The sequence below is a fragment of the Hippocampus zosterae genome, chromosome 9, assembly GCF_025434085.1.
Source record: "Hippocampus zosterae strain Florida chromosome 9, ASM2543408v3, whole genome shotgun sequence".
In the NCBI taxonomy this organism is placed as follows: Eukaryota; Metazoa; Chordata; class Actinopteri; order Syngnathiformes; family Syngnathidae; genus Hippocampus; species Hippocampus zosterae.
This window is the reverse complement of record NC_067459.1, coordinates 7905808-7931069: the sequence shown is the minus strand read 5'-3', so window position 1 is coordinate 7931069 and position 25262 is coordinate 7905808. Positions and strand designations below refer to the sequence as shown.

Sequence of the window (25262 nt, the reverse complement as noted above, 5' to 3'; positions counted from 1 at the left end):
CAGCCGCAGGTAGGTTATATGTGAAATTATAAATATAGTTAAACATCCATCCATCCATCCATTTTCTGATCCGCTTAATGCTCACAAGGGTCGCGGGGGTTGCTGGAGCCTATCCCAGGCATATTCAGGGCAGTAGGCGGGGCACACCCTGAACTGGTTGCCAGCCAATCGCGGGGCACACAAAGACAAACAACCATCCACGCTCACATTCACAACTAGGGACAATTTGGAGTGTTCAATCAGCCTGTCATGCATGTTCTTGGAATATGGGAGGAAACCGGAGTACCCGGAGAAAACCCACGCATGCCCGGGGAGAACATGCTAACTCTACACAGGGAGGCCGGAGCTGGAATTGAACCCGATAGCTCTGCACTGTGAGGTCGATGCGCTAACCACTGGACCACCATGTATGTATACAGAATACACTGTATTAGTCGGGCTTGCCGACGGCAGGCTGGATCTCACTTGTTTAGAACATGGGAACAGATTTTGATATGTGAAAGCTCCCGTTCATTTTTGATTGGCTGTTACGTCTGTGATGTTGCAGCACCATGCACCAAAACGAGTGGCCTACCATCAGCATCTCATCACAACTAGTAGCTCAACCCGCATACTGTATAACAGTTTAGTGAGGTTCGACCTTGTGGCTCAGTGTGTTACGTCCTTAACAAGCACGCTTTTGGAAAGTGGGAGAAAACCAGAGTATGGAGAGAAAACCCATGCAGACACAGGGAAACTGTGAGAAAGATCTGTTAATCACGAGCTACAATTTCACCCTCCATTCAACTTCTCAAGATCTATTTTTGAGCAAACCATGACTCGATGGATCTCACCTGCCAGCTTCAGCATGCTCTGTGACGTGTGGGTGATAGGTGAGGTGACCCCCACCGGAGGATTCCGACACTTCTTAAAGCTTCCCGACGCACCCAGATGTTGAGGCTTCCTGGCTTCCTCTTTAACACTCAGCTCGTCGCTCAGACTTGGCGGTTTCTTCCTCCACTTGCTTGGCGCTTCTGTCTTGAGACTGCCCGTGTCGTACCCGCATGCGTCCATCTTGCGGCCCGCCTTGCCGTCCTCACTGTACCAGGAGAGTCCGCTCTCCACTAGAGAACGCTTCTCAGCGTCGGTCCGGAGCTGCTGCGAGACGAGAGGCGCAGTGAGGATAACGATTGCGTGCCGTCTGCTATCTCCCACCGACTGCACTGCTAGTTGTAATCTTTGCTTCATCTCAGCTGCATTCCAGAGGCAAAGAAGCAAAGACAAATCAACTGCCCCGAGCAGTGGAAGGGAAAACAATGACAAGGATGTAAAGCCCCAAACTATTGTAGATTTATGACAGTTATATGCACCATTTACTTTTTAAATGCTTACATACACATAGTTGGCTCTCTTTGTTGCCTGCCCACACATTTGGTGTGAAATTAAACACCATTTTGTGTTTGGTGACCACAGTGCACATGTTGCCTCTGAACTGTTGCATCCACAAATTATAATGCAAAAATAAAATCCATAGAGTACATTTTACTCTGATTAAGGAAAATTATATTCTGAAAAAGAGATAAACATTCACATTTGGAAAGAGCGTAAAAAGTAGATTTATTGTACTCCAAACAATTAAAACAAACCTTAATCTGATGAGATTATCATTTACCTACATTTTACACTGCTGAGAGTAGGGGGCCTCACGGACTCTGAGTGAAGAGATTTGGATTCATTCTGAAGATTTACTACCACTCAAGTGGGCGGGAAGGTGTTTGTACTCCAAAATGTTGAAATTCCAACTAAATTTGATGATTAAAATTGTGGCTAAGTAAAAATTACTCCACCCATTTTACTGTTGTGGTACACATGTTCATGCAAGCAGGATTTGCCATTGGCCCGTCAGTATATAGGGCGCAATTTCTTTGCTAAACAATGTGAAAATGTTTCCACTCACATTGTCGATTTCTTAACAGGAATCTAAAAAGCTTGTCGCTTTATTGATCGATTCAATCGAACAAGATCCCAGCCCGATGTCAAATGGTTACGTGTTGCTGCTTTAAATAGAGTTTTTCCAGCTCACCATGATGGAAGAGTTGCGTCTGGATCCCAGCGGCGTGTTAGGGAGCGAGTTGAGGGACGAGCTGGCGTTGAACTCCTCTGAGCTGAGGTTATCCGAGACCTCGCCGTCACCATCACTGAGTCCGCTGCTGATGGAGCTGCTTTCATCCCAGCTGAAAGGAAGAACCAAAATATGGATAAAGCTAATGACGACCAAATGATGGCCAGATCAGTCGAGGCGATGAGTCCTGATGTTAGCTGGAGAAAAAAAAAAGAGTCTGACTTATGTATACGGGTGATTTTGCTCATTTCTGACCTTTTATTTTAGTCTTTATAAACAGTTGCTTTAAAGAAAACTTTTTCGGGGTATGCCGCTGAATCACGCCTGATTTAAAAAGACCTCTGACGGGTTCATGGTTAGCTCAGGGTCTGGTCCGGGTGAAGGAAAAGTGGAGTGACAGCACCACTCCCCATCATCCCGCTGTCAACCTCCTGCATCGCCTTGAAACAGATGCTGCCTCATCGGGCCTGGTGCCCGCGAAGTGAAAACAGACTTCCCTGCGTGGGGCCACGGGTGCCTGAGTCAAACGAACTGTACAGAGTTAAACAACTGCGCCTGGAGGTAAATATTAAACGGAAAAAAAAAAAACGCCTTCAAGCCCAGTATAATTACACAGTTGGTTGTCAAGTTTCTGCTGGCCTGCTCTCAGAAATGTGGGAAAAGGTAAACTAATAGGAAACTCTCTGGGTCGGTTTGCGTCGTTTCTGGTTGCCCACTAATTGCTATTTCTGGCTAAGAAGCCTAAAGTTAGCAAGGAACTGCCAGTAAACTCTCAGAGGATTAACCTTGACGCGTTGTCTCTGGTTTTAACATTTTATGTTTAAGATGGAAGTGACAGTGTGGACTTGAACCACATTAATCATATTTCATTATTGATAAGATATAGTAATGTGGAATGAAAAGATTAAATGCAAGCAATCCTTAAAATTCTTTTGAATACCGGTAAATAATTTTTTGAGTATTCATTAGCTTTCTTTGGCAAAAATTTGCCAATTTAATACGCTACCAAATATTTGGATTCAAATGTGGATGTATTTTCTCAATTTGCGTTGTTAGGAAAGACAAAATGACATTTAAAATGTAACAGTTGTAACACATTTTCACGATTAGCTGTGGCTTTGTGAATCTAACTTTGGCTTAAAAAGAGACGGCAGCCCAAAATAAAATATTTAAAAATAAGTTTTGATTTGAACGCGAGTGTCAGCATTTTCTTACTTAACAAGGAATCTTATAGGCTAACAATAAATGCCAGCAATTAATAAGTTTGAGCAATTATTTTGGATTCCAAAGTTCATGTTATATTTTATTATATTTTTGCATATGTGCAGATTAATATATATATACACACAAACGGTATATATCTTTTTTTCTGTGGCATCACAAATTCCCGACATGACGCCATGCAGGAACTCCAGGGAGGTATGACTAGTACTGTATATAGTGTTGGAGCTCCCCCCTCTCATTAGCACTCTCTCTGCTGTGGAAAATGACCACTGCAGGAGGTGAAGACAATACACATCAGAGCAGCTAGAGTGAGTATACACTCAGTGAATGTTTCATCTGGGCCCATATGCACCAGTTTAATGAAAAATTTAAATTGAAAACAAATTAAAAAAGAAGAATGCCTCATTTTTTACATTGACATTTTGTATTTGATATTGTATTCATGTAATGGTTGCAGTTTGCAGAGATGGTGGCATAACTGTCTCATTGATGTATTTGATAAGATTGTTGTGTCTGCCTCTCGAGTGCATCATCGTCTTAAAAAAAATCGGTTTTTGCTCGTATTTTTGTTTTTGCTCATGAAAGCATCCGATTATTCAATGTTTTTTTAGTAAAAAAAATATATAATTAATATATATATATATATATATATATATATATATATATATATATATATATTTTTTTTTCTTTTTTTAAACGCTGATGGACATTCAACAAAAAAGGGAGAGAAATTGGGGACATTAATCCTAGCAAACACTTGGAAAATCCAAACTATGAATAAAAAACTAATATGTGAAGCCAAGGATGATGACTCCCTGCATATGCATGGGGTCGACTGTAGTGTCAAGTCGGAAAATCACAAATATCACAGACATGTCTTAGTTGCGCTCACACTTACACACTTACTTACTAGGTCTTTCTGCCCTACACTAAAATGTGAGTACCAGTAGGCCTAATATTTTGTGGAGCATTTGAAATACTATGCAGGACGTGCATATGATTTAAATAATATTAGAATTTTGGGTGACTTTATGATTCTGAAAAAAAGAGTTTTTACACTTAATGCTGGGTTCTTGTTAAGCCATTTTGTGCAGTCCTTGAATGGTAATTTTTATGCAACAGAACTCTGCATAAATAATGCAAAAAAATAAATGACAATCTGGAATCATTTCGTCGTTCGCTTCACACCCTTTGTTCTTGGGTTCCGATGGATGGCGGATCTTTTCTACATGCATTGAAAATGGTCTGATCAAATATGAAATATGAACGATATTAGGAAGCGTGTGGTCCTATGCAGTCAGCCAGTCGCCTTGATTCAATGCCGTGGCCCCTGCAGGATTTCAGTTGCCCATCCCTGATCTTTGGTATTACTAATCAAGCAGGAGGCATCATGTGTTTTAACTGAGCCTCCCATGTCTGCACTTCACACAGAAAGAAATGAGGCAGATCAGTAAGTAAATATCTGTATAATAACAACAACAAAAGACTTTCATGTTTCGTGTTAGGGTTACCAAGACAGTGGTTCAAAGCAAAGCTGGACTGGAAAAATAAATTGCCTGTCAACTTCAGACCTAAAAGTCCCCTCTACCCTCGCCTGATTTCTAGCCACAGTATGGTTAGTGCACATTTTAATTACGATGTTTCATGATCTATTTTTTTACCCCACCCAGATGGATGTGGCCTTTTCGGTCAGTGTTAACCCCGATGCGTCAATAGTGCCATGTCAGCATGAGAACGAAGACTTGGCAAAAGGAGTCAAAGCATGAAGTATTATAGGATGAACTCAACTCATGAGCCAGCACATCGTCTCGCTTTTATTTTTTTCTCCCTCTAAGCGCCGCAGTGAGTGATGCTTCATTATTTAAATAGCTGATGGAGCAACATGGGTGGTTTTTCTTTTTGTTTTGTTCTTTTTCTTGAGTCATTTATTTGCTGACCCTCTGCTGAGGGAACGCCACGTTGCCCGCAGATGTCTTTCAATCTGGCTTTGTGTGTAACGTGACAGCAATAAATTAAAACTATTTACGTATAGGATCCTCCAGGGCACAACACACTCCAACAGACTGATTTGAGCATCTGAATGTTTTCAAGTTATTATTTTCCATCCTCGATGATCCATTTGCATCAGCTCTGAATTCAACTTTGTTTTACTATACTGATCTGAAATCCTACAAATTTGGTCAAATCAGATGACATTTGAACACAAGGCATTCCCCAATGCAGGTAAAAGAAAAAAAAATTCTCTCAGTGGACATCATGGAGATTATCTGTCAAACTTTCGCCATCATAAGTGCTCAACAAGAACCATTTGAAGGTCAGTTTTGTTTTGTTTTTCTCAATAAACTGCTTTCATCAAAATATCCCAGGGATAAGGAATTTCAGAACTTTAGCCATCGGATTGCGCTTGTCTCCCTGAATTTCCTATCCTAACATAGACAGACTGAGATAGATTTGTGGACAATATTTGAAAGAAATAGGCCATTTGTATTTCTGGAAAGTCTCAGATTGCTGAGTTCAGCCCATGAAAAAATGGGAGCAAATCAAAAGTGTTGCATTTAAATTTTTGTTCGGTGTGTTAACACGTAAATACATAACAACGGTCTTTACCATTGGGAGTAAGGTGTCAAATGGAAATGAAAACAATAATCACTGGTAAAAATGCAGTTGACCAAAACTTTTACGATGAATGACGACACGGAAACTTTGGAGCTTAACAATTTTGTTCTTTCATACAAAATGCACGTAGACAAAAAAAATAGAGAAACAGAGGAAGCACAAAAAGAAAGAAAGCTTAAATTATGTACTTCTAAATGATCTTAAGCAAAATAACGACCAAAGCCATTGAAGGACTCACGTGTGATCAGAACAGCGACACAATTGAGGTCAAAAGCATGTGAAGCTTCAACAGTCACGAGGCTCTAAAAAAAGGTCCGACCCGAGCCAGGAAAAGGGAAATTGAGTGCAGGCTGCAGGGACCATAAATCCGGGATGAGATGACTGCAGCAAAACCCTTCATTAAGTCCAGAATGTCTTTCGTTTGGTACGCATTTAGTTTCCACCAGCGAGGCCGTTTGGGGTGTCATACTATACGTGCCAAAGTGTTGAGCGCGTGTACTCAGCCTTATCTCTGTTGCCATGGAGATGACATTGCCAGGGAAGCTTCTTAAAGCAGTGCTTTTAAGCAAGAAGGAATAGCATGCACTTAAAAAAAGGAAGGGAAAATGCATGCCTCCAATAGGGGCAGCAGTCATTCTGGAAAGAGTATTTATACAAGTGCTGCTATTGAAGTGTGAGATGTTAACTGGAAGAATTGTATCACGTTATGAAGTATTTTAGTAGATTCCAATTGTCACCTTGTGCGCAGTTTTGCCTCACTAGTAATATTTAGGTGTCCTATTCAGCCAAAGTTGTCCCACTAGTGAAGACAAATAGCGCAGTAGTACATGGGCGTTAAGCTACGTGACGAGGATGTTTAATTTGCTTAAGCATTTATGTACTATTAATATTGAATACATCCGTCAACGGTTTTATGGAAACTCGACTGACCATATGTAACTGATATCAAGGATATCCATTTTAGGTCTGTACGAGTATTAGCAGGCCAAAAGTAGCACTCGCACTGTAAAAAACAAAAAAACTAATATGACAGTTCTTCTAATGTCCCCTAGTCATTGTTACACTACATTGTCTTACTAGAGAAGACTAAGGGCATACTAGTACATGGACCTTAGGCTGGATATCAAAGACATTGGATAAATGTCACTCTGTGTCACTTTATCCTGAGACCACACACACACACACACACACACACACACACAATCACAGTGACACACAAGGCAGCCCCATCAGTGGGTCAGTGGAGGATGGTTGCCATGGCAGCATATCCAGAGCCATGTTGGGGTCTGTTGCTTGCCGCACCAGTCTGCATTGTGTTCACTGTACTGCTGCCACTATGCTGCGGTGTACTTAATGTATAGTACACAGGAGACACTGTCCAGACCTCCGCATGTCCTACGTCACCTTCCTCACTATTTCACTGTACATTCATGTTGGATAGCTTCATGCTGCTTTTATTTACAGTACAAATGAGCCACACAATGTTATAGACTTAATGTTAGCTTAGGCAAGACTGTTGTTCAAAGTTTAACCCTTGGGTCCTTCAAATGAAAAAAAACCCTAAGTTACACATTTTACAATTTTTGTAATGATGTATTTTGTGTTATACAAACATTCTTTTTTTTTCAAACACTCAAAATGTTCAGAGGCATCTGCGCTATCCATACATATATAGGTTTTATTAGTTCTTTGGGATTTTTTATTCTTTATTTTTTGCAAAGGGAAAAAAAAATTGTGTCTGGAGGTCTCAACCAAGCCCTACTAACAATCCCAACCGGACGTGTTCATGTAAAATGCATTGGTTTGACGCCTCCTGCAAAAAGGCAAACTCATTTGCGATCCTCTGGCACCACCTAAAAGTTGCACAATTGGAATGACCTCAACCCAACAATGTGGCATGCATACGTCTGTCCAAGCGAAAACAAAGCGATTGACGTAAAAATCGCGTGAAATGCATGTTTACACATTAGGTTTACGATGCATTAAAAAAATTGAATTATAATGGGTCTCTATGGTGCAAAATATGTAAATTGTGAAGATTACGGAATCAAAACACTTTTTGTTATTGCTGCAATGCCTGAGAATTACCAGCCGGTGACGTCATGAAATTTAGGCCATTTTAGAACCCCCCTACCCCATACGTTTCAGCTCTCTCGTGTTTTTCCGAATGCCTTTGCCTTTGCTTCAAAGACATAATTTTACATTTATCGCAAGCAGTGGACTACGAGGGTTAAATAGAATGGTGTCCATTAGCAATGCATGGATGCCGACTTCCTAATACTGCTTAATAAATTTTAATTCTTGCCTTATATAATGTAAAAATGTCTTAAAAACAGAATTACTAGCAAAACACACACACACACACACACTTAAAACTTTTTTGAAGAAGGTTCTACATGACCCATGACCCCATATCATAAGGAATTTTACAGAAATTTAAAATGCCTTATGATACAGTGTGGTACAGTATGTATGGTATGTAATAGTAAAGTATAGTATGGTATGGTAGGGTACGGTATGCTAATTGTTTGGAATAATATGGTTTGGTATGATCTGATACCAAATGGTAATTGTATGATTCAATATAGTGTGGTAATTGACAGAGATGAGCATTCCGTTGCTGGGACGGAACGGTCCTGTGAATAAAAACGGAGAGGCGATGACGGAAGGGTACCTGGTTGGGGGCAGAGGACGGACCGGCAAAATAGGGTTAAGTGCCCATCTCTGGGAATTTGTATTATATGATTTGGTACGGCACAATATATCCTGATAATTGTATGGTATGATGATGATGGTGATGATGATGATTATATGGGGTGTGGTACCAGTAATTGCAAGGTATGGTGCGATACGGTATGTTTATTGGATGGCCAAGGTTCGATATGAGCGTCATTTTTTTTCAATGTGGCATGGTACATTATGCTACAACAACAAAATGGTAATTGTATGGTAATTGTATGATAGAGTAGAAATAAAGTGTAGCGCAGTATAGTATAGATAAATGCTACTGCTTCGCTAATGTAGCTGGATGAGATATACTGTAAAAGAGTACAGTAATGATGTATTGTATGACGTGAGTGATACCGAAGTCGCAGTGATGATGCGGCGTACACATGCCTGTGCAGTGTGGCTGATCAATAGCCATTATACACATTATCGAGCTTGTTCTATTCCTGTACAGCTCTGTACTGGCTACTGGAAATTATATATATAAATATAAATTATAATAAATAAATTATAATTATAATATAAATTATTAATATTATTAGAAGTACCAAGAACTAAACTGAGGCTCAGAGGGGACCGAGCCTTTTCTGTTGCTGGTCACTCTCTCTGGAATGACCTCCCACTGAACATTCGGCAAACCTCCTCGCTGCCCATCTTCAAAGCCCTCCTCAAAACTCACTTGTAGTCTTTGGCATTCGACTCAGCATGACTTAGATTTGTTCTTGGTTTTACTGTTTGGTGCTTTCTACCGCCTTTATTACCGATTTGTCTTACTGTTTATTGTGCATGTTAAATTGGTCCGTGTACAGCTCTTTGTATGCAGCGATGGCTGTTTGAAAGTGCTCTATAAATACTGTTGACTTGACTTGACTTAAAGATTAGTTCAAGCCATTCAACATTATTATCATACTTATATAGGTGATGACTAAGATATTCATATTGAAATTATTAAAGGCTAATCACAAGTGCTGAAGTAAGCCTCACTAAGGGATAGGGGGGTCTTACTGATGATTTCTAGCTTGTTGCCATGGTTACATTGGAGCAGCCTGATCTATTTTCAAGAGCTGGGGTGCGACGGTTCTCAATGAGTTTTGGAGTGTGTGTGTGTGTGTGTGTGTGTGTGTGTGTGTGTGTGTGTGTGTGTGTGTGTGTGTGTGTGTGTGTGTGTGTGTGTGTGTGTGTGAGTGTGGATGTACAGTAGGACTGCAAATGTAGCGTGGAATTTCTAAAGTGTGAGTAGAAAAGCAGATTTGTAATACAGAAAATAAATAGAAACCTATGGAGATACAGACTAAACACCCTTGCAAATTAGAGAGGTGAAAAGTAAAAACAGCAGCCACTATTTTCATACCTTGGCGTGTCTTTGGAGCCTACTATTTCCCCCACAAGTGATGCCTTTTACCAGCTGAGACTGGTATTTTCTTGTCACTTTGCGGGCAAAACGTGGTGGTTATTTATTTTTTTTGGACCAATTTTTTTGGGAGGGGTGGCTGACCTTGGCGTTGGTCTCTGACATGCCAATTCTGTGATATGTGCGCATGGAACAACTTCCCCCAGGGCATTAAAAACCAGGCAGCAGCTGTTTCCATTGTCGTCTTGTACTCACAGTTACTGGAGGTCTGTCACCGACATCATACATCAGACGACAATTCCAATCCCCATCTTAGTGTTGCAAGCAACAAAGAATGAGCCCTCGCTTAATGTTTCAGGAACCCTGTCTGTGATATTTTATCTTACAACATTCTGTGCTATAGAAGACAAGATGAGAAACAGTGGCCGATTGAAGAGAGTACAAATCTCAAGACTCCCACTAATTACGGCTATTGTGTTCAAAATAAAGCCCTTTACACAATGCATTTGCAGTGAGCAATAGGCCGTCGTCTCACACATTTATTGTGTATGTGGTGAGGGGCGGGGACTACTAATGGCAAAAGGAGTGCTGCCTTAGCGGCAGGGTGGCCTCGAACTGACCTCTGACAGCATCTTCAATAGGAGAGGAACTGGCAGAGTGATTCAGTGGTATTTTGGGGGACTTATTTATGGGTATCGACATGATTAACTATACACGTTTGTTTAGTTTTTGACGTGGGTTTTCTCTTGGTGAGGGTGGGGGCACTGACAGACTGATAATAGAAAGACTGGTGAAATTTACTGATGGAAGCAAGACCGGAAGTGCGGATACATTAACACGATGGACTGATTGACTGTTGACAGTTTGATATGGCCTGTAATAACGACGAAGTGACGATAATGGATGATTATTTTTAATCATTTGTTTTTGTTTCTGTGCCGCTCCATCGAAGTACAGCTTCATGTGAAATGGGTCCGTTGGGGGGGAAAAACAAGTTTGGGGCCTGGCTGTAAAAATTACAGTGACATAATCGTTTACTCCACTTCGACTGGACTTTCATCACATTATGCTTGACTACAGGAAATATTTAGTCTAGCAGCTAAGACTGCTTCCACTCTTGTAGGAAGACCTTTCACTTTCATTTGTAAGTTCGAGTTTTGATAGGCTTCTTCCATACCAATCTCATCCAAACATTCTTTTGTGGGTCTTGCTTTGTGCACTAAGAGAAGCACTGTTGGAAGCACACCATTTTCCAGAGTCCCGCTTGACCATATTTTGTCCAAGGCATCATCTGATCTTTATGACACTATTGAGGATCTTCTGTCAAGGCCTTTGCACGTGGCGCCATACTGAAATCAAATGACGAGTAAAAATATTGCATCCTAGTGGTATGACATTTTTTTAATAAGTTCTACATTGATGCGTTTGACATGTTCAATTTTCCACTTTCCAGCCATATAAAACCGTCTCTTTCCTTAATGCAAAACGACTTGTGTACCTCAAAAGATCTATTCTGGTCTGGTTGCATAACTGAGGGAAAACCTGGTGGGTTTTTAAGATTGCCTCCATGGTGGAAAAAAAAACTCCTGTTGTGAGCACTTTGACAAAGGAGTGTTTTGATTTCCAAGAATAGTGATGGAAGCGGGTGGCCGGCCACCGCCTATTGAACAGAGCAGAATTGTTCAATATTTGCAAGAAGACACTGTCAGGTATGTCAAAGTTGTTGAATTACTGCAAAAACAGGGCATTGGGAATATGATTCCCTTTTTATTAACTGCCGTTTGCTGCTTTTTAGTTTGCCTGCCTCAACTTCAACTGAACTCTGCTATTATCTGAACAATCCATTCATCCATCCATCCATTTTCGAATCCGCTTTCCTCACAAGGGTCACGGGCGTGCTGGAGCCTATCCCGGCTGTCTTCCGGCAGTAGGCGTGGTACACCCTTAACTGGTCTGCCAACCAATCGCAGGGCACACAGAGACGGACAACCATCCACACTCACACACACATCCAGGGGTAATATAGAGTGTTCCATTAACCTGCCACACATGTTTTTGGAATGCTGGAGTTCTGGGAGTACTCCACACTGGAAGGCCTGAGCTGGAATCGAATCCTGCAGCTGTTCATTGTGAGGCAGATGTGCTAACCAGTTGACCGCCGTGGCGCCTAATATCAACAACAACATGAAAATACAGCCTTGCATGTCGACCTCACAATGGGGTGGCCCGGTGATCGACAGGCAATATAAGAGTCCGACAGCATGGAATGAGACCAGAATGGTAACGTAGGTTGGTAACCAAAAAAAAAGGTTGGAGAGAAGACAAAATCACAAACACGCTGTAAAGCGGAGTTTTATTCGGTGATGAAAACAGCATCACCCATATTGCAAGTCTTATAACCAGCAAACCCCCTAACCCCCAAGTCTTTTTTTTTTTTAATAAGGGAAATGTTGCAAGAGAACGTTGATATTATATGACTGTATATTATTTTGGGATTAATGTACAGTTTGTGGCATAGCTTCAAATTGTAAAAAAAGGTCATTGCTGTGGTTGAAATGTGCCAATAGACACCAAAAAGGGCATTTGCAGTCACCACTGAAAACAAGGATGTCTGTTGCCACGGAAACAGGACATCCTATACATCCATGCTACTTACCCATTAGTGAGGTTGTCGTCATCATCCGGGAGGTTCTTCCCCAGAAGGTCACTATCGCTCAAGCAGCCGGACTTGAGGTCTCCGTCGTCCAGAAGATCCACACGTGATGTCCCGCTCAGCCTACCCGAGCAGCGAGCCGGCATGGTTTGGGCGACGTACTGGGTGAGCGTCTTGGAACCCTGGTAACCCCCCGCCGAGGAGGACGGGGCGTCGCCTGCCTGGAGGCGAGGGCTGGCTTGCCCGTGGCGCCAGGACAGCGGCGAGGAACGGTTGGACAGGCTGGACATACTGCGAGCATTGGTGTCATCACTGTCGTAGCCCACGTTGCTGCTGTCCGCACAGCTGTGGACACGCAATTGCAGAAGACACTGCATTAGGTACACTTCCATTTCTGTTTTGGGGCGTTTGACTTCAGATGGTCAACTCGAACCAGGCGTCCAGAGTGGCAGTATTCCCATTTATCTGTGCTCTGTTAAGTTTTCTTCTTGTATATCGGTCAAGGGGTTGAAAGGTACTCTCAGCAAGAATGGGAACATCTTGTGTGAGTGCGCTAGTCATTACATAACTATAGGCACAGAGTTACCTCAATAAATACTATGACGACGACGACCATTGGAGTATTTTTAGTCGTCCTTGTTAGATAATTTATCAGCAGAGGAATTGAACTGACCTGCTCCAGTTTGGAGAGAGGCATGCATCAATTTCCCATCACTAGAGTTAAAGGCTTTAAAGGGGACACACTGTATTATGGGAATTTTACTTTGTTTATTGCTTGTATACGAATAGTTGGGTCAGAATGGTATGAATTTAAACAACCAATGCCTTTTTTAAGAAAACAATGGGGCAAATTCCGAAGATAACCAGCTCCCCCCCAAACCGAGTGTCTCTGCCCATGAGATGAGTTGGCTGGGGTGAAGATTCAGAGCCACTTTCGAGCAGCAGCCAGAGTAAATTGGACTACAACAGGAACACTGTCATTCTTGGCACTATCCCAGAAGGAAGACTATTATGTTGCTGTTGGCACTTGATCTGAGGCTGTTTCATTACTTTTAATAAAGTGAAGTTCTGCTTCTACTTGTGTGACGGTTCATTTTGTTGGTGTTGTGCTCACCTGTGGCTGTGCTGAGAGCCCCGTAAACTCAACATTGTGTCTTCTAAATTCTGGCGAAGGTCGAGGACGTTTTGTACCGTGCGCTTCCTCTGCGACTCGGGATCTGTGGATCGATTTCAAAAAGCAAATACGGTGCTCGCTAAGTTTTGTGGAAAGTAATACATTTAACCTCTTAGTACACTGGCTTATACTACTGGAGATGATTAAATTTAGTGATCATGGCTATCACATCGCAATGATAGCCACATCCGGCTCAAAGAAAGCGTGTTCTTTCTTAAGTGGATGACAAGTGGGAATTTCCTGTAAATGAAAGATGTATCCTAAGTGCGACACAAAAAAAAAAAAAGTCCCCCGATTTGAAACGAGCGCCTTGTAACAACTCACATTCAATTTCCAAGAAGCAAAGAGTTAGATCAGAGAGATCTCAAGGAAGCACTTGACAGGAGCATTGATTTATGGTTTTAAAAAAAAGACAGAAGCGATGGCTTTTCTCCTGTACACACTGCAGATGTGCGGAGTACTTCTTCTCTGCGGACAGCGGCTTCCTTAAAATGCCAGCAAGTTAAGTATATGATCCCTTTTATCCTCGCAGGCAGCACCACTGACTCCATGCCCGTCTTCCTTTCTCTCGGCATAAGTCTTGGGGGATATTGCGACATTTGAGAAACTCTTGCATGACCGATCAAATATCGTTACGATGAAATGTTAGGTCAACACACAGCCCCGCCATGCTGCCCTCCATGTCTAGTTTTTATGTTAGTGCCAATATAACGATATCCCTTTTATGTGGATGAGAGTCTGTCATCATCATGACCTGGAATCTGTGTCGATGCAACTTTTATATGGTCTTTTAAAAAAACTGTTCATTGATCATATCGCACAAACCTACGAAACAACAATGAAGCTACCAAAAAAACAAAAAAAAAAACACACTTCCAACAGTTTCTCTGCAGTAGAAACACATTCATAGTGTCCAATCGAACTTCCCATTCATCCTGCAATATCCAGACATTTAGCAGTTGCCATAAATAAAACAATGTAATTGGATCCCGGTAATAGAATTCCATACATACAGCGCTTTGCAAAAGTATTCACCCCCCACTTTGTTTTACTTGAGAGGACTGGTTCCTAACCTTGTTAGAGGCACCGAACCCAACCAGTTCATATGCACATTCATCGAACCCTTCATTAGAGAAAAATAAAAAGATGATTCTTTTTTTTTTTAGAAATTCAACACATAGGAAACACATTTATGAAACTGGAAAAAAAACAAAATAAAATTTCAAGACAGAAGTGTAAGTTGTTTTTAATTGTGCACAAAATGAACCGTGCATGACGTACGATCACGACAGTCACACTTTGACTACTGAGCTAACTAAATTTCCCGCAGCACTGATTGGACAAGTAATGCCATGTGATCACCTGCAGCCACTGATGGCTAAGCAGGCGTGTCATAACAAATCGGGTGTGTCTTAACCTCCATGGCAGAGGCTCCGTCGAACCTCTGAGACTAATTTACCGAACCTCAAGGGTTAGATCGAACCCAGGTAAAAAACCACTCCTCTAGAGAGTCACTGTCTCCCTTTCACACCGCTGACGAGTTTCCTAGTGACTGCTGTTGGAAAACATCCTCACAGCATGTTTCACAGTGAGGATGGTGTTCTGAAGATGATGCACGAGACAATGTTTTCCTGGATGGTCGAAAAGATCCGTTTCACTCCTATTTGAAGAGAATACTTTCCTCCATAACTTTCGGGAGTCTCCCATATGCCTTGTTTGCTAATTCAAAACATGTCTTCGTATTTTTAGCTAAAAGTAAAAAAAAAAAAAAGAATGGAATGCATGACTTATTGTGGTCCTAATGGACAGATATTCCAGCCTCTGTTGTTGAACTCTGCATCTCCTCCAGTGTTTTGTTTTGTTTTTGTTTCATCTATGTGCTGCCTCTCTGATTAATGTCCAACTGCCTGATCTGCGAATTTACTCACCAACCGTCTCTTGGCAGGTTTATTTTGGTCCTGGGTTATTTCCATTTGATTATGATGGACTTGATGGTGCTCTTGAGGATCATCCACAAATTTAGATTTTTTTTTTTTTTTTTTAACCCAACCCTGACTCGAGGCTGACATTTCCTTGTTCTTCATAGCTGTGGTCGGTTAGCGGAGCATCTTGTTTTTGTTTTACACAATTTGGGACCTTTCAGATAAGGTATGTGACAGCTCATGTAACACTTGCACACAAGAGGACTTCATTTCACTAATGATATGCCTTTTGAAGGAAACTGGTTGCATCAGAGCTTTTTTACGTGATTCATAACAAAGGGGGTAAATCAATACAGCTTGCATATGAGTTAGTTTTTTTAATTTCAAAAAAATATGAAATTATATTTCTTATTTCTCTTGAAAACAGACTATTTTGTGCAGGTCCATCAAATAAAATTCAAATTAGAGGCTGCGATGTAACAAAATAGGTTAAAAAGCCAAGGGGGTGAATACTTTTGCAAGGCACTATACCTGTGATGTATGCGTCTTAATAAACAACCAATATGCCTCACAGGCATGCAGATGGGTTAACGAAGCATGTGTAATGTGTTTAATCAGCTCAAATGTATTCATTACGATGTAACCGGGAACATGCGCTCATCAATACCACAACTAATGATTTTATTTACAGTAAGTACCATGTTATTCATGTATTTCATCCTCAAGACCTGATATGCAGCAGGACATTCTTGCTGTCGCAAAGATAACAATATGACTGCAGTTTGCGGTGGTGTGGAACTACTCTGCATCATGCTGACCCGCAGTCGCTCGCTTCGATTAATGTCGCGAAATAAGGTCACTGGAATATTAGAACAAGCTCTCAGGATGATGTCATGCGGTAACCTGAAGCAAATTGATCAATTACCTCTCTGACAGCGTCAATCAAAACTGAGCATTAGGGGGCCTGCAAAAGAACAAAAACATTTCTGAATCCGTGATCAATCACACTTTTCTGATAAAAGTGACCTCTATCCACCAAAAGAGAAGACCCCATCATCTGTCTGCCATTTGCACACAGGGTGCTAACCATCTGTCAGCACACTAACACATGAATGGAGCCAAGAGGAGGCAAAATGTGCGTCTGCGCCTCGAAAATCTATTCAATATGGCTGGCACACCGGTTCGATGCATTTTTTTCTGGTTTGGGGAGCAGCAAACATGAGGTTTTGACAGGAGAGATCAGGCTGCTTGTACTCATCCTCACCGCTGCGCCCTCGGGTGCTTTTGTGTTTCCCCTCGCAATTATGTTGATCGGAAAACGCACGTTTGTCATACTCACAGTCACTCGCTGAGGGAGAGGAAGAACAATGCAGCACAGCACATGACCACTATTGCTACCAATGAAAACGTCTCGCTGGAAAACAATTCATTTTCTGAGGGAATATGTGGGATTATTTTGTGATGCGAACAGAATTTGTCGAGGCTGTGCGGTGCGAGCAGGTGCCGAGTGGCTCTGTTTGGGCGTGGAGCTGCCTATTGAGGATTCAGGCTCGCACGAATTGGGCGGTGGTCTTCATCCTCCCATTTTTCAAACTAGGAGCCTATTCCAGCTGACCTGAGCTCAAAGGCAGACAACATCCTCGACTGGTCTGTAGAGTTGATCTTGAGGGTAATCAGCTAGGTGAACCATTACACAACCACACCATCTATTCATTTTTCAAGCTACTCAAGGTGAGCCTATTGCCAGCTTTAGGGTGAGACATGGACTACCTCCTGAACAGGTTGGCAGAGTTGACTGTAAACGATTAGCACAGCTGGAGTCTATCCCAGCTGGCTTAGGTACAACCCGCCACTAGTCAATTACAGAACCGCAGTGATCAGACTTAGCCCAGCTGCACAAAATTCAGCCATGTAAACCACTAAATTACCAGTGGCCAAAGCTCCTCCATCCATTTTCGGCATTTTTTTTTTTCAGTTCAGGGTTGTGGGTGCACGTTTAACCAAGTTGAATCTCGGCATCTACATCTTGGACAAAATGTTAGTCAACTGCAGAAGTACAGAAATCAGATCAAACAAATCAATCCTGTACATCGCGAAAAAAAGTATGCGACAAATGATGAAAACTCCCTCCGTCCTTTTTCTGTCGCTAATCATGTTCAATGGGCAAGGTGGACCCATTTCAACTAACTGGGCAATTATACCTTGAACAAGTCCCTGATCAATCACACAACTATGGTGATCAAAATCGTTCAAAGTTGTACAATAGTCAGCGATGTGAACCACTACACTACCATCAACGGAAACAACTTCCCATCCATTTCTATCACTTAGCCTGTCGCGAGTCAAGTTGCAGAGTGTCGGTGGTCAAAACGATCCAAGCACCACAAAAGTTCGCAATGTGAAACACTGCACTACCAAAGCACCCTCATATTTCCTTGAACCTGACACTGCTTCACTCACCTAACATCTGGCTGAAGAGCAGCTGCTCCAGGTCACCCAGCACTGTCACCACAAGCTCGGGGTCCACCTTCAGGAAGGCTTTGTCCGCACCTTCTTCCTCCTGGCCCTTGGAGCCAGAATCCCCTGCGGCTCCCGTTTTTTTCGGGGCCGCCTTGGCCTTGCTGGAGAGGATTTCGTCATCAGACCGACCATCCTCTGGGGCCTTGCTGAGGGGCTTGACCTCCGCATAAGGAGCGCGAGGGATGCGACTTTGCTTGCCGGGAGCTGCCGCCAGAGGGGCAAATGGCTTGTGTTTGCCTTGGAAGAGAGAGTGCTCCGACTTGGAGAGGTTGCGAGAAAGTGGGGCGCCACCACCCGGCACCTTGCCCGTTGGCTTGCCCGTCTTCCTCAAACCAGCCACCCCGGGCTTGGCCATGTCATCGCACCACTTGGGCTCGTAAAGGTGCAACTTCTTCTCGGCGTCGGTAAGCACAGCCAGGTTGGTCATGGACCTCTGCTTGCGGAGACTGGACGCCACAGGCAGCCTGCCCTCGGTGCTACCCGCCCGGTAAACCTTGAGTTCTCCCCGCTGGGTACTCTGAGGCACCCCAGGTTTGGGCCTCTTGGCCCCGAAGCCAAGTCCTTTGCCATCTGCTTGGCTGTACGCTTTGGAGCTATCCATCTTGAAATCTCCTTCCCTGCCTTTCACACTACTTCCAAGCAGGCCTGCTGCATGAGGGACCAAGAGATGAGCATCAGCAGCAAAGGAGAAAAATGAGGTTCCACGTTGTAACCTTCTTCCTGGCACAAAGAAATCCCGCAAGAAAAAAAGGTTTCCTCTTGCAGCAATCCTGTAACCTCCTCCTCCTTGCTTCCTTCCCCTCTCTCTTGCTCTCTTCTGCTGCAGCTGTTGCAGTGCTGCCCAAGCGCTCCCTTCCCTAACGTCCTGATTTTTTTCCCCACCTTCTTCTTTTTATTTTTTTTTTCACCCGTCCACCACACGCCTCCCTCCAAACGCACCCCTCCTGCGGCGGCAGTGCGCAGCAGCAGAATGACAGCGGCGGCAGACGGATCGACGCTCCCCTCCTCCTCTTCTTCTTTCTCCTCCCTCTCTTACCTCCCACTCCTCCCTTCTCCTCTTCATCGCTTTTCCCTGGATTTGCACATTCTCGCATTTCTCACTGGGAAAGATTAAAAAAAAATAGCACCAGTCTGATGCAATGGAGCATTTTTCTCCTGGTTTGTCAAAAGCCTTTGTTCTTTCAAGCGCCGCCACCACCCCCATCGTCTCTCCTATTGAGGCAGTTTCTCAGCACTCAGCATTTGTGAGCTGACCCTGTAGCCTGTTGATATTGATTAGTCAGTTAGGGGCAGGACACTGAGAGGAATTTCCTTGATCCGTATTCTAGAAATGTAACGATTGTTGATTGTTTATTTCACAGCATGGGGGGGGGGGTTCTTTCTACAATATAAAAAGTCAGACAGAATTATTGAATATAATATACATATCTATATCTATCTACAATATAAAATTGAGACAGAATTACGATATTCCAAAACAAAAAAAGGAACACTAAAGGCATTATGGCCCTTCACTGTACGGACTCAGCTCAATGTAGTTCTAGTCCTGATTGACATCTTTCCTCTGGTAAAACCAGGCTTGATGATATACTGTACTTCCTGAAATAACACAAATAAACATATGCTGATCTTAAGATCGAACAGATCTTACCTTCCAAGTCTCTGCTCTACCCTGTTTTCCGACACTTAATCTGTTGTTCCGTAAATATGTCTCCTTGAGTGGAGTACACGCGAGATAAATGGGATGAATTTCAGCATTTTTCCTCTCTTTCATTCAAAGTCAGCAAGGCCTGATTGTCAGATGTCTCTGTCAGGTTAAGAGTGGTTTTACCTCTCTGAACGATTTAAGAGCCCGGAGGCCGACAATGATAAATGTGAAATCTGTTCAATATTTACACTCATAATTCTTTATGTGTGTGTGTGTGTGTGTATGTGTGTATGTGTGTGTGTGTGTGGTCAACACAGAGGTTGGCAGAGCCATCGACTCCGTGACAGAAGAGGGAACAATAGCCGATTCAGAAGCTGTCCACTCTTTCCTCATGTGTGGAGTCCCTCACAATTTAAAGATGTTAAAAATCTGAAAATATTACCAACAGCAGCATGTTGAGAGATTCACCTCTATTATGACTATGCCGACTGATGCAATTCATCAGCAGCAATGTTACTGCAGTTGCCTGCGTTAGTAGGGTAGAAAATAAATATAAATACAAACAACACTATGCGCACTAAATCCACCAGCGGCGGAAACCTCACCGCATTCCCTTTCGAATGCTTGGTCTTACTAGGTTACGACAGCAGCCTGCTTAACCAGCGTAATTGGGCCTCAATCCGTTTGTTTGCCACCAACTTTTAGGATCCTGTGACTACGACACACATTTCAAGTGTACAATCAGCTAAATGCAAAATTTTAAAAAATGCCCACCCGGACTCTGAATGCAAAGCCACTCATATTGACTCTGTCTCTGTCTCTCTGTCTGTCTCTCTCTCTCTCTCCCACACACACACAGACACACACACACACACACACACACACACACACGCACACGCACACGCACACGCACGCGCACGCGCAGACGCACACACACACACACAAAGACACACACACACACACTCACACAAAAGCACCCAGCAACAACTGTTGAGGCATCAGTCGCTGGAACAACTGGAGCAACTGCATTTACCCTTAATGCTAATCCAGATTGCTTGTTTAAGCGTTGAGTTATAACACTTAAACATGCTGAAATCTTCAGTGAGGACATGATGGGCAAGAAGGCAATATTGCCTTCTTGTCAAAAAATAAATACATGGAAAGATTTTAAAATGTCCACTATAGGAGCTTGCGCAAGTTACAAGTGCCAATGGAAGCAAGTTAACACGCCCATAACCACACATAAAACTATGCATAAGAAACATGTAATTATATGTGCGCGCGCGCGCTCACACACACAACACACACACACACACACACACACACACGCAAGCAGAGTTTAGCATGCTGTCTCTTTATTGACACATGAGACTAATCCTACTTGAAAATATTCCACATTGTAGATATCATAACAATTCACACGACACAGCACACAGAGGGGGACTGACAAGAAGAAGTGCACTCTGGGACACACAACGCATACACGGTCCCACAGCGTCCCTTGCAAAAGTGTCATGTACTTTGTAGAATAGGCTACTCATTGCAACTCCCAGAACTATTCTATAAAAAGTTAGTTTGGTTTGGAATATGCAAACTCCATACAGGAAGGCCGGAGCTAACCAGTAGACCACTGTGCTGTCCTGTTAAAAATACTAGTTCAACATGTTTCCCGTAGTGGAATTCATTTCATATACAGGATGTCCATAATAATTAAAAGTAATGCTTTTTGTATAAAGCGACCTTGGGCCTGCATAAAACGTTTATCGAGGCAGAAGGAACATATTTGGAAACTTCAACTTGAGCCAAAATAACTAGATAAATTCAGCAGAACCATGATATTTATTCCACCCAGCCAGTCAGCAAAGCAAAAAAACATCAAGACTATTATGGTAAAGGAAAAAAAAAAATCTTAGTGGGCTCAAATATTTTCAAGCTTACATACAGCTCCTAGGATTTTTCATAATGTCATGTGGTAGTACTTTATATGACTCAAAGTCAATGTGTTTCTGGGGTGTTGCCCATTATGTCACCATACTCCATGGTGCAAACCCAAAGTCCAAGACTGTCACAACAGGCTTCGAATCCACACCAGTGCTTTTCTTTAAAGAAGCACTAAGATGGCAACTTACGTAAGGACACGGACTACTGCATTTGTTCTGGCAATTAGTTTCTGGGAATATGTTCAATTCCCTCCCAACTTGGTCTGACTAGAGGTCACGGGCCCACACCCAACAGTGGCACAATAGTGTGATTGTTCCGAAGGAGAGAATGTAAAATAGTCCTTGGGTGACTAATTTCCATAAAGCAAATTTCCCGGAACACAATTATGTTGTTTGTTTTGAGATGAGCTCTCGCCATCACGAGGAAGGAAGTAACGCTACGCTTGATTTGAGCCCGTAAGGACGTCATCACAACACAACGATCGACTGGGACGTTGTTGATAAAATTATCAACGTTGCCCCAAGCTATTTGTCCGCGGAAAAACAATGTTCTAGATGAGAACTTGTTGAAGAAAATCTCACAATGAACATCAAGCTCTGTTTCGCCTCTTTAGCACTGATAATTAATGATCACCGCCAAAGTCAGTGAATCTGCAGCAATAAAGTGACGGAATACGCAAATGTGCTGAAGCACTGGTGAGTAAAGTGCAGAGCAAGGGAAGGCAAGCGGTGGAGGAAGGACGGCAAAGTACGATTGAAGTTCATTTTGCGGAAAACATTGAAGCAGTGTCCTGCTCTGTGCAGAGTGCTTTTCTTGACATCTGGCTTTGATTCCCTCTCCAAGCGACCATCCCAGTGCATCATCATTTGTGTAGGGACGGACTCTTCCACAGCTGGCCTTTCCCGAGCGCTATGTCCGTCATATTTTAAAACCGCTCAGCTGCACGGATGATGCGATACTGACGACATTGTGGATTAAAGATCAGAGCCCCATGTTGGAGGTGGGGGGGGGGGGTTGAAAATGTGTTTATGAGTGCAGGGTAATTACATCTACAAAGAGACAATGTGTGTAAACATGAGTGCACACAAACTAGAGACCTCTGCCAAGGCTTCAACATGTGTCAGTAGCTCTGCTCTTAGGAGCAGAGATACGAGATCTACATAGGCACGACAAATGGTTACGTGATTTGACAAGATTTGATATTTCTTCCATCAAATGTGGAGTCTGGATCTGAACTGGAACAGATGTGTTTTGACATAAGGGGCCCTAACTTCATGCTCAGCACAAGTGTAGCTCAAAGTGCTATGTAAGCATGCAGAAGGGAGGAAGTTTCTTTCTTTTGGTATTTTTGGTAAACACGCGCAGGTGGAAAGGGGTGTTTGCGCCGTTGTGGGAGGGAACATAACCGACTTGATTGGCATCCAGTGGAAGTGACTCCCCTCATTTCCTTAAGGAGACACACACTGTCTACATAGGGGAAGGACTCGTTGGAGTCTATCCATAAGATTGGCATGCGCAAATTACAATGATAAAAAAACTCCAAGATCTCTTCGAGCTCTCCGAGCAAATGTGACATTCTACCACAGTCCATATTTATCTAACCAGGCATCATCTGCCCCAAAAATACTCATCCATCATCCATTAATGGAACTTCTCCTCCTCACGAGGGTCGTTGGCATGCTGGAGCCGATCCCAACTGTCAATCGCATGACACACATAGACAAACAAACATTCGCACACACAGTCATACATACAGACAATTTTGAATGACCAATTAACCTACCATGGATGTTTTTTAAATGTGGGAGGGAACCGGAGTACCCAGAGATAACCCGTACAGGCACGGGGGGAACACGCAAACTACCACACATGAAGGCCGGGCCCAGAATTGAACCCATGACTTTTGCACTGTGAGGCGGACATGCTAACCAGACGTCAATTGTGCCGCAAAAATAGTCATGAAAAATTCATTAATATGAACAAATCGTAAGTGTAAATTTTATTTTTGTAGTGAAAAATATGCTTCAGTTTATTGCAGCCAGCTGTTCTTCTATTGTTGATGAAGCCTGGTGACACATGTTGCTGCTTTCTTTTTGTAAATCAAATACAAGGAAAAAAAAGAGCAGCCAGACACTAAAGTGACATGAAATCTGATGCGCTCATCAAAGCACTCAAATATGCGTCGGTCCAGACTCCTGACAGACTCACTTAGTCTCTGGTCTGGCGTCTCCCTTGGGAGCATCTCAATCATTATGATAATTAAGAAGATGTATACTGTATTTTTTTTAATATATATATATTTTTAAATGGTCCAGGTCATTCTCTAACATAGTTTTCTCAACTACAATGTCATGTTTTTAAACTTGTATTGCTAGTTTTTTTTTTCCAAACAAAAACTTCAATTCACTTTGAAATGAAAACAAGTCTTACCCGCTACACATAATGTATCAACATATGATACGACATATAGTGACAGCTGTGAAAAGACTGATTTGTGTTTCTGGTACTAAATCTGCCTGGCAACAGTCATTTGTGGTGCGTTTATGATGCTGTCAACCTTTCACAATATGACATATTTTATTTGTGTTTTCAAGCTAGAAACAGATACAAATGAAAGCGGCAAGCAGAGCTGAATGAGTCATCTGCATTCCCTTTTTTATTGGCAAGTCCTCAAAATGATCCTAAACTTTGACGCCAAACAAAAACACATCACAATTTAGTGTCGCCCATCTGTCTGGAATACCCGTTCCTGATTGGAGCTCATTTGGGCTAATTTCCTGGATGAAATTTGTTGAGGTACGACTCCTGGATTTCACAAGTAATAACACTGCTGCTTGTAAGCAAAACGGCCAATTTCCTGTTATTTTTCAAGCAGGAATCTTATCCACTTTTTTATGCAGTCTTGTTGAACTCGTTTATTCCATTTTATGTTGATCAATTAAATAGATGTTGGGGACTCGCTGCTTTTTTTTAACTTTCCAGAGGCTGCGACTAAGTGAGTTTTGCGGTGGTCATGTTAGCGACCTGGTGAGTTTTGGGGTATAGGGTAATAAATGTCAAAACTAGGGAGTTGTCCATGGATGGAAATAAAACAATTTCTCAATTTTCCAATGGGGCACTACTTCATGCGGTTCTGAAAATTGTGCTTTAGGACCCCTGAAAGCGCTATATAATTCAGTATGTATTGTATTGTACGTGTATTGTAAAATCATGCCATTTTGGCATCTTGAAACCTCCAAAAAGGCCATTAATTCGTCTGAAGAATAGATAATGAACAGTAATCCATGATAATCCTACTGAGGAAACCCTGTGTGTGCTCAAGTGTGGGACAAATAAAGGATATCTTATCTTATCTTAAAAAAGAGCTAACTACAAGATTATTTTA

General features: G+C 42.4%; 1 protein-coding gene across 8 annotated transcripts in view; it reads right to left on the bottom strand.

Annotated features, from left to right (window-relative positions):
• Nucleotides 1-25262, bottom strand: part of nav1b (neuron navigator 1b) — a 65729-nt gene that overhangs the window by 23073 nt on the left and 17394 nt on the right. For 3 of the 8 annotated variants that reach the window (XM_052075000.1, XM_052074998.1, XM_052074997.1), the window contains 4 exons: nt 13787-13889; nt 12676-13017; nt 2063-2213; nt 834-1137 (listed from right to left, as the gene is read on the bottom strand). In XM_052075000.1, coding sequence (XP_051930960.1) covers nt 834-1137; nt 2063-2213; nt 12676-13017; nt 13787-13889 — 900 coding nt within the window. Of the gene's footprint in view, nt 1-833; nt 1138-2062; nt 2214-12675; nt 13018-13786; nt 13890-18228; nt 19272-25262 lie in introns of those variants that run through there. The other 5 variants (XM_052074994.1, XM_052075001.1, XM_052074996.1 and 2 more) reach the window with 3 other exon arrangements.